Source organism: Crassostrea angulata, chromosome 2 (assembly GCF_025612915.1).
Source record: "Crassostrea angulata isolate pt1a10 chromosome 2, ASM2561291v2, whole genome shotgun sequence".
In the NCBI taxonomy this organism is placed as follows: domain Eukaryota; kingdom Metazoa; phylum Mollusca; class Bivalvia; order Ostreida; family Ostreidae; genus Magallana; species Magallana angulata.
The window spans coordinates 26,317,407-26,333,378 of NC_069112.1; the positions used below are offsets into that span (position 1 = coordinate 26,317,407).

General features: G+C 33.7%; 1 protein-coding gene across 3 annotated transcripts; it reads right to left on the bottom strand.

The window, feature by feature from the left end:
* Positions 1-265: 265 nt before the first annotated feature.
* LOC128172149 (inverted formin-2-like) lies at positions 266-15,617 on the bottom strand. 3 transcript variants are annotated; one of them, XM_052837909.1, is made up of 17 exons: positions 15,235-15,617; positions 14,957-15,017; positions 9,798-10,308; positions 9,184-9,299; positions 8,717-8,876; positions 8,299-8,477; positions 7,612-7,691; positions 6,733-6,862; positions 6,113-6,440; positions 5,657-5,799; positions 4,790-4,954; positions 4,297-4,554; positions 3,801-3,982; positions 3,026-3,146; positions 1,452-1,616; positions 887-971; positions 266-512 (listed from the first exon to the last, which is right to left on the bottom strand). In XM_052837909.1, the coding sequence occupies exons 3-17, from the start codon at positions 10,165-10,167 to the stop codon at positions 406-408; spliced, it is 2,589 nt and encodes an 862-aa protein (XP_052693869.1). In that variant the 5' UTR covers positions 10,168-10,308; positions 14,957-15,017; positions 15,235-15,617; the 3' UTR covers positions 266-405. The 3 variants fall into 3 exon arrangements, with proteins under 3 accessions (XP_052693869.1, XP_052693871.1, XP_052693870.1); XM_052837911.1 differs by lacking the exon at positions 14,957-15,017; XM_052837910.1 differs by lacking the exons at positions 14,957-15,017; positions 15,235-15,617 and adding an exon at positions 12,630-12,726.
* Between the last annotated feature and the right edge of the window lie 355 nt (positions 15,618-15,972).

Below are 15,972 nucleotides of genomic sequence, written 5' to 3' on the forward strand. Positions count from 1 at the left end.
TCTTGAATTTAATAACATATAATTGCACAAAATAGTTCTATGTATACACACGACTACAGTTTCGTTGTAACATAGTAAATGTAAACGAAAGTACTCAGTTTCACAAAAAATGCATTCGTTTTGTCCCAAAGATGTTCTTTAATTTGATGAAACACGTTTCGTTTTTCATAAGCTATTTACATACAATCGGTTTTACTTCTCGAGCAAACAGAACACTTCAAGAGGTGTCTACGCATGAAATATCTCGGATTATCAATCAATCTAATCAATGCTCTCGACGCGTTTCAAAAGCTTTAATAAGTTATTAAACAACTTTGATTGACAAGATATTCACATGCTTTTTCAGTATTTTGCTAACATAAACCGGTTTTTGAATCATGCAGCTCTCTGCACATAATGTTGAAATCAGCCTGATGAGGGTGCTGTTTTGCGGAGATTGATCCCTTGTCTAATTTCAGCACGTAAGCGGTCCAAAATATTATCCTCTTCTTGTTCTATAGGTCTCGTTGGCTCTGAAAATCAAGTCAAAAAAGTTTACTTAAAATTTTTTTTACTAGTTTTTTATGTTAAAAAAAATTGTATTTATTTTAAAAAATATATTATGATTGTATCAAATCAGTTTAATGCTTCATTTTGTTATGGGATCAATCTACCAACAGTAGTTCTCATCCATGCAAGATGTGTGGTAATAAGTGTTTTCGTGAAAATCAATTTTCATTGACTGAGTGAAAATCACAATTTCAAGGAAACATACTCGTGGCAAATGATCCCGTCAATGCAATATGTTAATAGATATTGAAATCCTTGATATCCTGGTTTTAAACAGGTTAATATAATTATAATTTTTTAACTATAAAATAATAAAATTCATTTTAACGACACTTACGTTTCGGAGAGGCTTTGGCTGCTGCTAGTTTTTGTTTCTTTCTGCGCTCTGCTTTTTCCTCTTGAACTTTTCTTTCTTCGTTTTCCTAACCAAAAATATGTGCACCATAAGATTAGTTGTTTGAATTGTTCAAATCTCAATTTTTTAAGCTAACTTTTTAAAATCATATCTTTGAGCTAAATGCCATGGGCTTGAATTAAGAGATTTTTAAGAAGAAAAATTAATGAGCAATTTTGAAGGTCAATGGCTAACTTAAATCGGAAATCATTACCTGATGTGCTCTTTTGTTTATTGATGTAATTACTAAAAGCACATTGAAGTTTTAACTCTTTTGAATACATGTACAACAAAGCAATAACCCGCCCAACCCCACAACTCACTTCGTTATTTTAAATGTCTTTTCAAACAATTTCATTTACTTTATTATCAAGTTTAAACATCGTTTTTCTACAACATTGGACATTGAATTTTCTCTCTTTATTTGTTTAAGAGTAACAAAAAGCTAGCCTTGAAATGCTGCTCAACCTAACTTTCACTAGTAAGTAGCAATATCATAATATCATACCTTTTTACACCGTTGGATATTCTCACAGAATGTATTTAGGGTTTCAATACATTCATCCAACTTGAAACTTTTCTCATTCTCACAAAAATATTTAACTAATTTTTTCGTCCAAGAATCAATCGTTTTAAAATCTTTCTTCAGTGACTTTATCTCGGTCTTGGCTTCCTGTAATATAACAGCAATGTCTATTAATAAATATAATGTATCAATGATTTTGTCTCAGTAATTGACAGTTTAAAGTTTTTATTGGTGCCACAAAATTGTACGGTAAAATTTGTTTGACACACTTCTGTGAATGAAGACAACAACAAATAATAAAAGCTTTAAAAGCTATTTATAGAATGCAGTGGCATTTTATTATAAATAGAAAAATGCTTGTAATTTGAGAGATTATTTTTCAATTGTCCTATTGTGGTTGTTTTCGGGAACAATTTAAAGTAGTGTTTTTAGAGTTATGAACACAACCGGTTGACGTAAAGGAATAATAAGCCACCTTTGATTAGAATTGTTTAAAGTGACATGGTGAGGCGCAAACCCATGAATTACCAGATATCATTTTTTAAGCGATTTCTACATCTCTTATATACAGTCATACTTCGTTATCTCGAACTAAATAGGACTGTTTAAATCTTTGAGTTATCAAATTATTCGAGATATTGGGATTTAAACAGTTCAAAAATAGTGGTTGTGACGACAAAAACACTATTTACACATATCCATTGTATTTGAGATGTTAGTATCAGATTTTGATACATCGAAGTTCAAATGTATCATATGAAACGATGAACTATTGAAAATTTACAGTGTTCAAAATTTAAAAAATCTTATCAAAAAAGAAAAAAAATAAGTCCTTGGATCAACACGTAATTATTGAGTTTCCCTTCCGCTTCATAGTCACGCAAACGCAATGGGAATGTAAATACTGCAGCGGGCATTTATTATGACCAGGCGGACTCTTGGTGACACATCCTGTCTTCTAGTCAAAGAACTAATTTTATTTGAATATTAATTAAGATACACTATCTATGAATGCATTTGTCTTACTAAAGACATCGAAAAAACCTTAGATTCCAGGGTGTTTTTTGGTTCTCATTACGTCAATTCCATTGTAACTATATTTGGACAGCAATCGCAATCACGTGACACTCAAAGCAATGTCCAAAACAACTCGGATTGTTTACATACGAGTTTTAAAAACTTTTGACGTGATAAGGGACTTTTATTGCTAGAGAATGTGTATAATCAATTTTTTACACATTTTCTTATGTCCGTTCTCATAATTAAAAAGTAAAAAATATATTATCAGTCATCACTTTAAATTTGATGTGTTTTTTTTCGGGGGGGGGGGGGGGTATTGAGTAAAGATACAAACTGTTTCAGGGTTTTTTTTCAACCATTTTGGAAACCCTGACTGAAAATTTCATACTTTATTATTGTAAACAGAATATTATTTGAACGTGATACCCATGTTTTCATTAAGTAGAGTTATCAATATGATTACTGATTTCCTTTTGTTAAGGTTGGTAATTCTTATCAAAGAAATTCTTTGATAGAATATAAAGATGAAAACGTACCTGTAAAAAACTTTTGAGTTGGTTTTTGACGTCTGCCGGACAGTTTTTAAGGTTTTTGTCAAGTTTTGAAACACTATCCTCAACATCCTTCACTTCTGCTGTCAGAGCATCAATTGTGAACCTTTTTGAGAATAATGCGGTTTAATATGATATTTGAACACGTTTCCATAAAGCACATTGGTTTTGTTGTTTACTGAATTTTGGTATATCAAATTATATTTAGTACCAGACTATATAGTGGTGTATCTAATTCAATTTGATAAAAAATAAAATTCAGTAAACGACAGTTTTATAAAGGAGGGCAACACAGGATTGACTTATGTCTACAATCAACGACTGTTTTGATTACCGAGAGCAGCTACATATTAAACAGAGACAAGTTGTTTAAAAACAAAATAATTTGATTCTGATTGTAACGCGTTTATTGATTGGCTAAAAAATGTGTTTATATCATATAAAAAATGTTGCCTACGTCACAGTAGGAACTTATCAATCCGCGTGATGGTACGTTAGAATTTTGTGCATTTTTACGTCTTTTTAAAGGTCAAATTATCGTTTTTATCTATAATTAGGGGTAAAAAAATAATTATAAGCAACGAATTCAATATTTATTAGTTTTATACGATATCAAATAGTTTTAAACAGATTTCAAAAAAGCGTAAACTGCCCTTCACCATTTCATAACTAAAAAATAAATTTTTAATTCATTCTTAAAATGATAAGCTGGTCCATTTGCATGTCTATAAATAACAATCGTTTATTTAAGGTCCCTTACTTGGAGGCCCTATTTAGGTCAGGGTATAGCTCCCCCACAAACGCAAGGGCGTCCTTGTCCCTTTTCTCCGCCTCCTCCACGAGGTAATGTAGCAGGGTGACCCTGGGATTGCTTGCTCGTGTGTCTCTCAGTTTGTTCAATGAACTAATCTTGAAGCCTTTTGCGTCGCCAGCGTAACCTCCCTGAAGGAATAAGGAGGTACACGTAACAAAGAGATAAAATTATTACTATCGCATATTTCTGCAGGAACAGGAAGATAATTTATTGTCATAATTCACTTGTATAACAAATGTATGATGGATTAAGACACATGTTGTTATTTGGTTTGGAAGGTTTTCGTTTTAATTTTTCGTGTTTTTCATCGATTTTTAACAAAGGCATTTGCATAGATAGATAGATAGATAGATAGATAGATAGATAGATAGATAGATGGATAGATGGATGGATGGATGGATGGATGGATAGATAGATAGATAGATCACAATAAAAACCTTACCGCATTCATGAAGTTTCCAGTCTCCAGAACGTATCTTAGAAACATCTCAAACGACTCGTTGTGCAGTAAATGCTGGCACGCGTTGACCACTGACTCAATGTTTGGTCGAATGGCGGAAACATCCTGTTTAAACTCGTCCTTTAGGACCAGGCCGTTGATTCGGGTATCGAAGGCTTGTAATTGGATAAGTTGTACGTAAAACTTCTCGGCATTGCCAAGTTTTTCTTTATCACCGTCAAACTCTTTTAGCATTGCGACCTTTTTTGCAATAGGAAAATGACGCATCAGTTCAACTGAGTAATCAACAATTAAAAAAACAATTTTGTATTTCATTTTGTCATGATAGATAGTGACACAGATAATTGTCTGTTTCTTTATATCTTGTAAAAAGTAATTAATTTTATATTCAGCAAATTTAACCAAAATATTGATCATACCTCCGAAACATTGTTACATTTTTTTTCAAGAACAATAAAAGATTTATACACTGTACCTCATCCTCAACCGGAAGTATTTTCTGTAAGCCACGCAGGCGCTCTGGACCAATTTTGTCTATGTCCCCCTCCTTGATCATGGCGACAATTTCACTGTGTGATTCTTTGAACTGTTTGAGGAATATGTTCGTGTTCATACTCCGTTTGGGATCAAGTAGCAAGATCTGCAGATAGTTGGAGAAGTTGAACTTTTGCTCATCCAAAAGATTTCTTAAAATGTTTGACACAAAAACAACTGAAATGTATAACTGCTGTATTTTTTTTTTATTATGATGTAATGCCATTTTATATACTTAAGCACATAATCTATCTATGGTTTTAGATGAAATTGCAGGAAATTATAACAGTTTTTGTGTACATGTATGTGGATGATTAACTATTATGATAACTTTTCATAGCTTATTTGTAATAAACTATTCAATCATATTTTTGATTTAAAAATCAAAAAAAAAAAAAAAAAAAAAATTACGGTATTACATGTAACTCTATAGAAAATGCATGACTAAGATGCAATTTCTCGAGGGGTTTTTTCCCACAGAGTTCAAAGGGAAATCTCAAATGTACTTAAGTATTTATTAAACGGGTGATATAATTTGATGTAAAATGAACCCGAGATGTTGCTTATTTGTTTAAAGCATTTTCTTGACAGATTAAAATGTCTATTCTGTTACATTTCCGCATCCTTTTGTAAGTTGAATGAATTTAGGTTCAATCTCAATAAAAATATCCATGTTTAATGTTAACGAAAAGTATGTTTAAAAATTGATCATTTTAAAGTTTATAAAAAGTTGGTTTACAAGGGCGCGTACGTTACATTTTCCTGAAAAACCCGGAAAGAGAATGCATGTTTGATTGTTCCCACTTACCTCCTTAGGTGGCTTCACTTTCGGTTTGTTCTGTGCTTTAGCGATCAGTTTCCGACAGAACAGCTTTTCCAGAGTTTCATAGTCTACAACGATGCATTCAGCCTCTGGCAGCTTTTCCACTTCTTTCCATATATTTTCAAAAGCTAAAAATATGTACACAATATAATTATTGATTGGAGAGAGAGAGAGAGAGAGAGAGAGAGAGAGAGAGAGAGAGAGAGAGAGAGAGTTTGTTCTTTTAATTTAGTTATTGAAAGAGTAACGTAAAGGGGAAATCGGAATATAGGACAGCAATGTAAAAATCCTAGCCCCGAAAGCGATACAGCTTTTTCGTGCTGTTTGATGTAGTCTAAAACACTTGTGTAAGGGCTAAAACACCACTAGGTATACATAATGATAAAGAGGCTAATTAGGGAAGGATTTCATTAATGCTCTTCCTTTGAGTTTCTTCCTTACAAGATATAGTACGGGGTGGAACCTTCGTCCAGTTCACCACTTTCATCTTGATCTTGGGTTTAGGTGACGTAGGTGCTGATCCTTCCAGTGGTTTCACAACTGAGGGATGTATTCCAGGAGGTGGGGGAGGCGGGGGAGGGCCCACACCTGGTGGCGGGGGTGGAGGCGGTACCCCGCCTGGAAGTGGTGGTGGTGGTGGTGGCGGAGGTGGTGGTTGTCCATGACCTGGAAGTGGTGGCGGTGGAGGCGGGGGTGGAGGAGGTCCTGCACTGGGAAGTGGTGGTGGTGGGGGTGGCGGTGGAGGTTGTGCAGTTTTTACCGTAGCTGACTAAATGAGAAGGAAAAAAAATTATATAGTAGGAAGCCCTTTTTGTTGCTGGTCAATTTCTCATTTCATGATAGGGTTATCATGGCTAAGTTAATTCGTTTATCATTTATATTTAGATAAAATTATAAACATATGGATCCATTTCTTCAATGCAGGTAGGATTGCAATGTATGTTTTTCGTTTTGTGCAAAAAGATCATTTTAGCTGTACCAAAATGTAATTCGTTTCTCTTAAATATCGGTACTACAAAGCCTTCCCATTTCCCCCTGAAATAAATTGTATTTGTTCTTACCTCAGATGACCCTACGTATTGAGGAAGCTCTTCAAGTTTTGCGCCTTGGAGCTCGGCCCTCTTTATCTGTTTTTCGTCGATCAGAAAAGCTCGCTTGACGGACGTTTCCACTATATTCCACTGAACATCACTGAAATAATCAATCAAATAGGAAATTGTGTCTCCGTCTGACCAATCATATTCTTCATGATTTTTCTGGAAATGGTATAGTATGTCAGCATTTTCTGTGGTATGTTAGGTTTTAGATTAGCATTTTGCATATGCATATGTTGATGTAATGCATGTGGCAAAATGCATGTAAGCATATGGTGTAGTAAATTAGCATAGGGTATACTTTTTACTTATGTTTTAGTTTGCTGCATATTGTGTAGTATGTTAATGTATAGTCATGCTTATGGTGTAGTATGTTGGCACCCGGCGTGGCATGTTAGCATATATAATAGTTTAATTACATTAGGCACATAAATTTAAAAATGAAAAAAACCCTCTTGAATCGCAATCGATCTTGTGACGTGGTGTAATTGAATTAGAATTAAAAGATACTTTTTAGATTATTGGTTTTAATTTTTGTTGATAATAATAAAATATGATAATTATATATTAAACGTATTTTGTATATATATAAAGACGACATACTTGATTTCTTAATCTGTACAAAACAATTTTAAAAAAAAACAATGTACATGCAATAACAAAATGTAACAAATTATGGCATATATATGACACGTTGCACTGTTATATTTGCTTTGTCATTGGATAACTGAATACCTTTAAATTAAATTCTATAAAAACAAATCTTGTTGTATATAATGTTATAAAATATATGATACATCAGAATATATGAAATAAGTTACGAAAACCCTAATATATTGTACACACCTGATTGGGTTATTGGGGTCAAATTGTAATAAAGTTTGTAGAACGTTCAAAAAAATATCGGACAACGGTGTGTTGTAGACCTAAAAAATAAAAAAATAAAAAACAATCAAATGAACAGCAAACAATGTCTTGTCTGAACTTAACCCTCATAATTGAAAACGTCTGTCAAAAATATTTTGATATCAGCAACATTCTAGCATGTCGTGCGACTACTTAAACTCTAATCTACAGGACTTTACATAAATCATATCCAAATCTTACATTACATGTAGTAATATTGATAGAATAAGAGCCATGTATGAAAACCTTCTAAAACACAGTATTTAGGCCCTCTTGTGGTTGATAATGTCAATGATTTTAATCTCCGTATGGCTGTTGATAAGACTTTCTAAGGATAAAGATTTCTTAAATTAATATCCCATATTGACAACGCTGATATTAGGACATGTCTGCAAACCTTGTGAAACCAGCGTTGAGAACATGTCTGGGCCTTTTTATATCAATTTCTTAATATGTTTTTATCAATATTGATATCCAACATTAATATCAGGATCATTGATGCAGCGGTTGTTAAACGCAGCGTTGAAAACCTTTTCGTTGCTTTTGATATCAAAATCAGATTTTCTGATTCTTGATATCAATATCTCACATTGATATCTCGCTGATAGCAACGCCAATGATACAAACCTTGTGAAATACAGCGTTGAAGACTTCTCGGTGGTTGTTGATATCAACACAGCCTGGAGTTAATTTCACTATTTCATCGTCATCCGATTGTTTTTCATCGTCGAACACTTCACACTGAATTATCACTTTCTCGTCATCGATATTGCGTAGATCGGCGACTAGGTCCAATATACCTAATCCTTGAAACAAACAAAACACAGAGTATCATAAATATGATTGTAACATCTCTACGTATATCGTTGCAGGTCTTTGATAGTTAGTATAACAAGAACAGGTCATTAAAGTAATAATGTATGCTTATAATTTAATTTAAGAGAATTTAACTTGTATTTTCTTAATACAAAACGAATATTCCCCCCCCCCCCCCAAACAAACGAAAAAAAATCGAAAATCAAAGTACTAAGGGTACTAAACTTACCAATGAATTCGTTACGAACGGTAACTCTGTCTTTCACTTCCTCATTGGCAACAATTATACAGTTTACAACAGCTAGGAGTGTAGCCCGGTATGGAATATCATCTGCCGATTTCAGCTCATTAACGATTAAACTAAACCGGTATCGTTGTTTCTTTTGGGTCTATAAGGAAAAAGGGTATTGTTTAAACCTAAAATACCACACAATTGTTACAAAAATGTTAATATAAAAAAATGCTTTATCATCAAACTTTAGTTAAGAACTTTTAAAATATGAATAATTGCTTACAGCTTTCAGGTTTAATGTTCAATGATCAACAAGTTAGAATATGTAGTAAAAGATGTAATCTTGCATGTTTAAAACTTAACATTTGGTCAGAAAACGTTGCAAAGATTTGTACAAATTACCATAAGTAGATAGAGTTTATATCAAGACTGAAGTTTATTATGTTAATAAACTGCCATTGTACCTTGTAGCTGTCGAGAGCGTTAAGTGTGAGTCGATATCCCTCCCTGGAATACACACACAGAGCAGAAAGTAGGTCAAACACGTGCTTCTTGACCAACGTGTCAGTTGTGTCCAAAGCTGAAGATAGGTAATTTCAAAACAATTTAATTGAAACCTCACTAAACAAACTATTTGGGGCATCGAATTAGAGTTAAAAAAAACACGTTTACGCAATTGTAGTCTTTTAGTGTATCAAACAACTTTCTGTGTAATCATTCACAGTAGCTTTTTTGGATTGTTTGCCCACAAAAAAAAACCTATCAGAACGATTAAAAACCAGTGAAAATCGGCAAAAAACTAAACAAACGAATTTAAATACAGAAACTGTATACAAAGCAATTTTCACCCTTCTACACTTGCAAACAGTCTTGTCCCATCTTGAGTTCGCCAAAACACAGTTCTTTGTTAAAAAAGATAATTCGAAACAATGAAATTCGTCAAGTTTTAATTCGTCCGCTCACAGTGCGAAAGGGGCGAAAATAAAACTGGGGCAAATATTTTCTTGCATACAGAAATACATGTACTACAGTGCAATGTATAATTGTTATAAATTTTGGAGAAAATCGAAACCCAAACCTTTGACAAGCTTCTTTATGTGACCGTCATGTTGTATCAGGAACGATAACCCAAGCTTGGAATTCACCAATCTCTCTATGCATAAGACGCATTCTAGTAGCCTCAAAGCTTCGGAAAACTTCGTGACTCTCCGTGAACTGATGACATCAATCGCCTCCAACAACATTTCGAGCCCTCCACCATTAAGAAAGCCTTCCGTCCAAACATTGTCTGATTTTTTTAGCCTCCTCTTCAGCAGCGTAAACACCCGGATGGAAGGGTTTCTGAGCATGCGCACATATACTTCCGGTTTATATTCGTCCGTCTGTTGGTGAAGAATTTTCCCAAGAAGTTGCCTGACGACTGTCCATTTTGAAGAATCCCCATCCATATTACTAACAAATTAATTGTTTTTGTGGCATCTTATTGCTTTTTCCAAATTCTCGATTGATCGTTTTAAACTTCTGTTGTTGTAACATATCCTTTTCTGGTTTTTAGTGTCACATCGTCATTAGTTTTTCCTCTATATGACCTGTGAATGAAAAACGGGGAATTAAATGGTTCTTCAAAAGATATGTACTAACATATTTTCACTTTAAAATAGCTCCCATTCTCAACATAAAACAATGGGATGGAAATAAAATAAAAATTGCATGGTATCTGGTTACCACTTGTAATTTCAACTTCGCATTTTTATTTCCCCCTCATTTGTTTCCTGGTTAGTGTATGAGCAACATTATATGTCATGCTATTCCGAGACATATACATGCGTTTCTATGTCATTTAATTAAAAAAATGATTTTTGAACAAAATGCAAATAAAAATGCCAAACGTCATCAGTCATTCTCATTTATATGACTCCATTTTGAAATATCACTTTCGCTCAAGTTAAGATCGTTTTTTCTTGAAGTAACGGGGTAATATTATACATGTTTTGGAGTAAATGATTTTGGAAGCTCATAGGCGTCGTAACCGGGGGGCTGGGGGGGGGGGGGGCTTAGCCTCCACACTTTTTTTTGCAAATTTATACCTAACCATTAGAAACATAGCATGATAGAGAGTTCAGCCCCCCCCCCCCCCCCCCCCACTTTTTCTCGCAGGAAAGATTATTGTTCCTAAATTTACCTTGAAAGATTGAGAAGTTGGATTGAGAAGCATACTAGCCCCCCCCCCCCCCCCCCCCGGATTAGGAATTTCATGATTTTGGAAGAAAAAAAAATTGGGTAAGTTATTTTTTTTTTCTTTTGGAAGTAAAGGTATACCCCCCCCCCCCCCCCCCGGATTAGGATTTCCATGATTTTGGGAATTACTTTTTTTTCAATATATTTTTGAGGATTAGTCTAGCCCCCCCCCCCCTTTCAATTTGTTTCCGACGCCAGTGAAGCTTATATCCAATATTTATATTCAATAAATTGCCGTTTATTTTTTAAGTGAATAATTATTATTTGAACAGCTGAATTATAGATGTCACAGTGATATCCATATGTCGCCATATAGGGTAGTGATAATATTTGTCCATTTTTCAGCTACTGAAGTCGGGAAAGGAAAAAATAAAAAATATAGATTTTTGATGTAATAAATCCCAAACATTATTTTCCACTCGTCAATATATTTTAAACCAAGGTTTAATAAAACCTGTCGCAATATTAACATTAAAAAGCGTTACCAAAACTTACCCTCCAATAAGAACTGAACCAAAAACGATCTTTTATGAATCAAGTTTCATTTGAATATATCAATTTTGTAGGCAATTAAGTATATAATCCGTGTTTACTATATGACATTTGCATTGTTCAAAACCTCGGCATCTATCCGATTCTTTTCATTGTCACATGATTAAGGATTAACAAGCGTTACCACTTCTTCTCTGCGTAAACAATATACTCTAAATAATCCCATCCTATATATCTTTTAAATAGTGATATAGCTTCATTTTTTGGCGATATCCAAACTAAATAAAGCAATGATGTAAAGAAAAACAATCAAATATATGACTTTTTGTTAACAAGCGTTACCGTTAACAAGCGTTACTATCTTTTATTTTTTGATTTGAATATTACAAATTGGGAAGTTTCAAATATCTAGGCATCCATGACTTAACAGTAAAGTAAAAACCACTAGTAAGAACGAATTTACTACAGCATCAGCATTTTTGAACGGTCCCGACATTTGTTAAAGTGTTTATCTTCATGTATACTAGTATATTCGATTATCGATCATATAACATATATACACAAATACATATGATTGTTTTTTGACAATGCACATTATTGAGAACATGTACATGTAACGACATCCATTGGAAACTGTATATATTTTCTTTTTGGTAAAATATGCACTGACTCTAAGTGTTATTTTAAAAAATGAATGGTTACCGATGTTAAGGAGCTTAGTTATATATAAAGAACTCAAGTTATAATACAACGCCCGTTACTGGCTTTATCACTCAAAAATGCATTGTTTATACATTTATATGAAAAGACATTTTTCAATATAAATTTTGTAATGATTTATAAGCAATTTATTAAACATGAAAAAGTAATTGAATGAAAAATTTGGTCACGGTGTATGTGCGGATCCTATCTGAAAAACTAGATTTACATAATAAATTTATCGAAAATAGGCCCGGACCCCCCCCCCCCCTTTCCCCAGCAAACATAGATATTCCTCTGTCCCCCGCCCCCTTCGAAAAAAAATTCGCCATTTTCGCTTTACATGTAATGAAGACTAATCCAATAATGATTGAGATTGAAAAATGAAAACGTCATATAAATTCGTTTGTGATATTTCCATCCATAATAGTTAAAATCTATATGTATATGAACATTCTTAAATCAGTTAATTAAATCTTACCTACTTAATTAAACATGGAATTCTTATTTTTCTCGATAGTACTTAATACAGCGGAAATACTACCGCCAATATCGGGAAATAAAAATCAAGGGCAGGTTGAAAACATATGAAATGAAACAGGAAAAGTAAATTTTATAAATTTTACAATTTTTTGTCAATTGCCATTATTTGACAAATCAATATCATTAGCAATATTGAATTACTTATTGAAGAAATACTTACCTTGTATCATATAAAAGGATGTAGTTTGAAGTTTTATTTAACATCCGTTACATCATCTTTTCATTTTGTATCAATCTTTAAAATGTTTTTTTTTTCATACATAAAACTGAACAATATCCTTTCATAGATATTTAAAGCACACAAAATTTGGCCTTTATTAGGCAAATACATTGTATATGTTTCTCACATTAAAGTAACTATCATTAAAAGACTTTGAAATCGGTCTCTGTCGATTTCCATACGTGCTGCATGCGCAATCATTTGTTTTGCAGTTTTATAAAAATTGCATTTGCTTTTCAAGGTTAATTTAGTAATAAACTTCTTTATAATTTGAAATATATAGAGAATTAGTGAATTTTAAGACTTTATATTTATTTACTGCTGGAATAAAGCACTGCTTTGATAAATTTTACATTCGTTGCTGTGACTTTACTCCCCATGCAGAGAATCTGAGTTAGCTTTGTTAATACAACATTTATGTTGGAATAATTAATTTTTAGAAGAAATATCATAGATGATGTTTTTTTGGAAAACCAAATTATTAAAACATTCTAGCAGACTTGATTTTTTAACAACGTAACCAGTGTAAGGGGGTAGCAATTCTGAAAATGACCGCATACAATATTTTTTTTCCCATAATATAACGTTAAAAATCATTCAAGAAGAATGACAAACGATAATATTGTTTCCATAGTAACGTTTAAAACTATTAAAGACTTTTGACACGTGTGGGTTCTTTTGTATTCAGAAGGGGGAAATATGTCGGAGAGCTACTTCTTTTAAAAACAAAAAAGTGCTTAGCTTGGGCAAGCGCGCGCTTTTCAGAGGCTGAGGGCTGCTCGAGGACTATTTCATGCATTTTATTACACTGTGTGTGAATTTTATAAGTTTAAAGACACTCTTCCTTTATCCGCGTATGCTGTATAATAATGTATTAAAGTCTGACATACCGGTATTATTCATTTGAAAAATAAACTCTATTTTGAAGTTTAAGCATCACTGGTTGCTACTCCAACAATGCCATTTCCTCTGGTGGCAATGTATGTGTTACATACAAGTTTAAATATATACTCTTCTTAAGAAATCAATGCTGTTTCAATGAACGTTTTCAAAATGTCTGTTTATAGATATTCTTGATAAAAATGTAAATTAAAATGAAAGGTGCTCTTAGCGAACGAAGCTAAAAATTTAATACTTAACACACTACTTAGTAAATGGAAATATGTTTACAATACCTTCCAATTACATGTATTATAATTAGGAAAAGCTACGGTTATATCCGAAATCAATATATTTACACAACTAGATTACATTCATATCCTATGTAACAAGGTTTCATGTCACTTGTGCACATTGAATAACGAGTCATGCATGTGCAGCAATTATTTCCTTTGTCCTGGGCATATTACATAAGCATCTAATTAAACCAATCAATCATGGTTTTTCTAAAAATAACTTTTTATTTATCCTCCTTCCAACTAACACGACATCAATGCAGCATTTAGCTAGGATCTGCCTGTGAGAGAGAGAAAGAGAGAGAGAGAGAAAGAGAGAGAGAGAGAGAGAGAGAGAGAGAGAGAGAGAGAGAGAAAGAGAGAGAGAGAGATAGTATGAAGTGCATGTAGGCATTGCAGCGTCCTGAAATATAAATTGTTCACACTCTTTTATATTGAATCAAGGACCTGATATTACACTCGCTGAAACAATAGGTGATTTTTACACTGTCAAATGACTAGACTGGCCGATAAAAAATATGAGTATCAATCATAAGTCAAACTCTAAATTCACAAATAATCAAACTCGGTTAAAAAAGATTCAGGTACTACATTATATGGGCCTCAGTGGCAGTATATATGTAGGTAAGTTGTTAATAAGATAATGCACACAAACATTTCTGAATTAATAAGACAGAGACAGGATGCATGTTGTAGTACGAGACATTTCCTTTTCGAATAGAAAGTGAACAACCTGAGACAAATAAAATTAACTCTGTATCAACATCAATAAACCCATAAACAATAGAACTGCATGCATTGACTACCTATGGCTGCAATATTACATAATACCGTTATTGCCCGTCAGGGCGGTCGGTTACATATACTTACTTGAACGTTGAGTTCTTTCCCGATATATTTCTTCAGTTGGTTCAGGAGAATTACGGAAAATCTGTTATACGGAAAGCAGAATCATGACCAAATGATTATAAAAATTAGTATAAGTGTTAAGGAAGTATTCTACAAATATCCGTCTCTCAACATGATAACGATTAAGAACTCCTCGTAAAACAAAAAAAAATATATAGACTCTTGAAAAAGAGAAAATCTAAAATAAGTCGGCCCATCAGCTGACAGTGAAGTGGTAAAATTGAAACTCAATGACTTACTTATGATTAATGCACGTGCATGGAACAGCGTACACGTCCTGTTTTTAAGACGATGGATAAATTCAAAGTGGAGCACCGCTAGCTAAGATTTAACGCCATCATTTGTTTACATTCCTTAAGATTTTGCATGTACACAGCTCGTCAAGGTAGACTCCGTGGTATATAGCTGACCTACATTAAGCCAGTAGTCATTCCCCCAAAACTGGTCACCGACGAACATTTAAAGAACTCTATACTGTTTATGAAGACACATATATCTCTCGAGTCCGGTACATATCTACTGTATCGAAAATCCTAAACACACAACCGGTTATAAATAAACGTGTAAGTGAACGCCCATTTTTTTCTGAAATTTTAGTTGTTGGAGTGTGTTGATGTAAGGAAGGGTTTATCGCTCTTGGTACATGTACGTCCCGATGAAATGATGCGTGTCGGGCATTTAATAAAGGAATCTACACCGTGCAAGTGTAAACGATCTCCTGTCGTTCATCTTCATGTAGCTGAACTCGGAGATATTTAAATCAAAGCACACACCGGAAAATCACCAATAGTGTGTGTTGTTTGTTTATGTGTATAAGGAGGGGGTGTATGATGTGTGTGTGTGTGGGGGGGGGGGGCAGGGGAAGCGTGTGTGTGTTGTGGAGGGGAGGGGGGCGTGTTTGTGTGTGTGTGTAGGTGGGGCGTGTTTGTGTGTGTAGGTGGGGCGTGTACATGTGTGTGTGGGGGGTGTATATGTGA

Bases quoted from the DNA above. Each gene is read 5' to 3' on its own strand.
- LOC128172149 (XM_052837911.1), bottom strand. From the start codon at position 10,167: ATGGATGGGGATTCTTCAAAATGGACAGTCGTCAGGCAACTTCTTGGG. The intron at 6,863-7,611 runs GTGTGTACAATA...TGATTATTTCAG, and splicing joins GACCCCAATAACCCAATCAG to TGATGTTCAGTGGAATATAG. The intron at 513-886 runs GTAAGTGTCGTT...CTTGATTTTCAG, and splicing joins AGCCAAAGCCTCTCCGAAAC to AGCCAACGAGACCTATAGAA.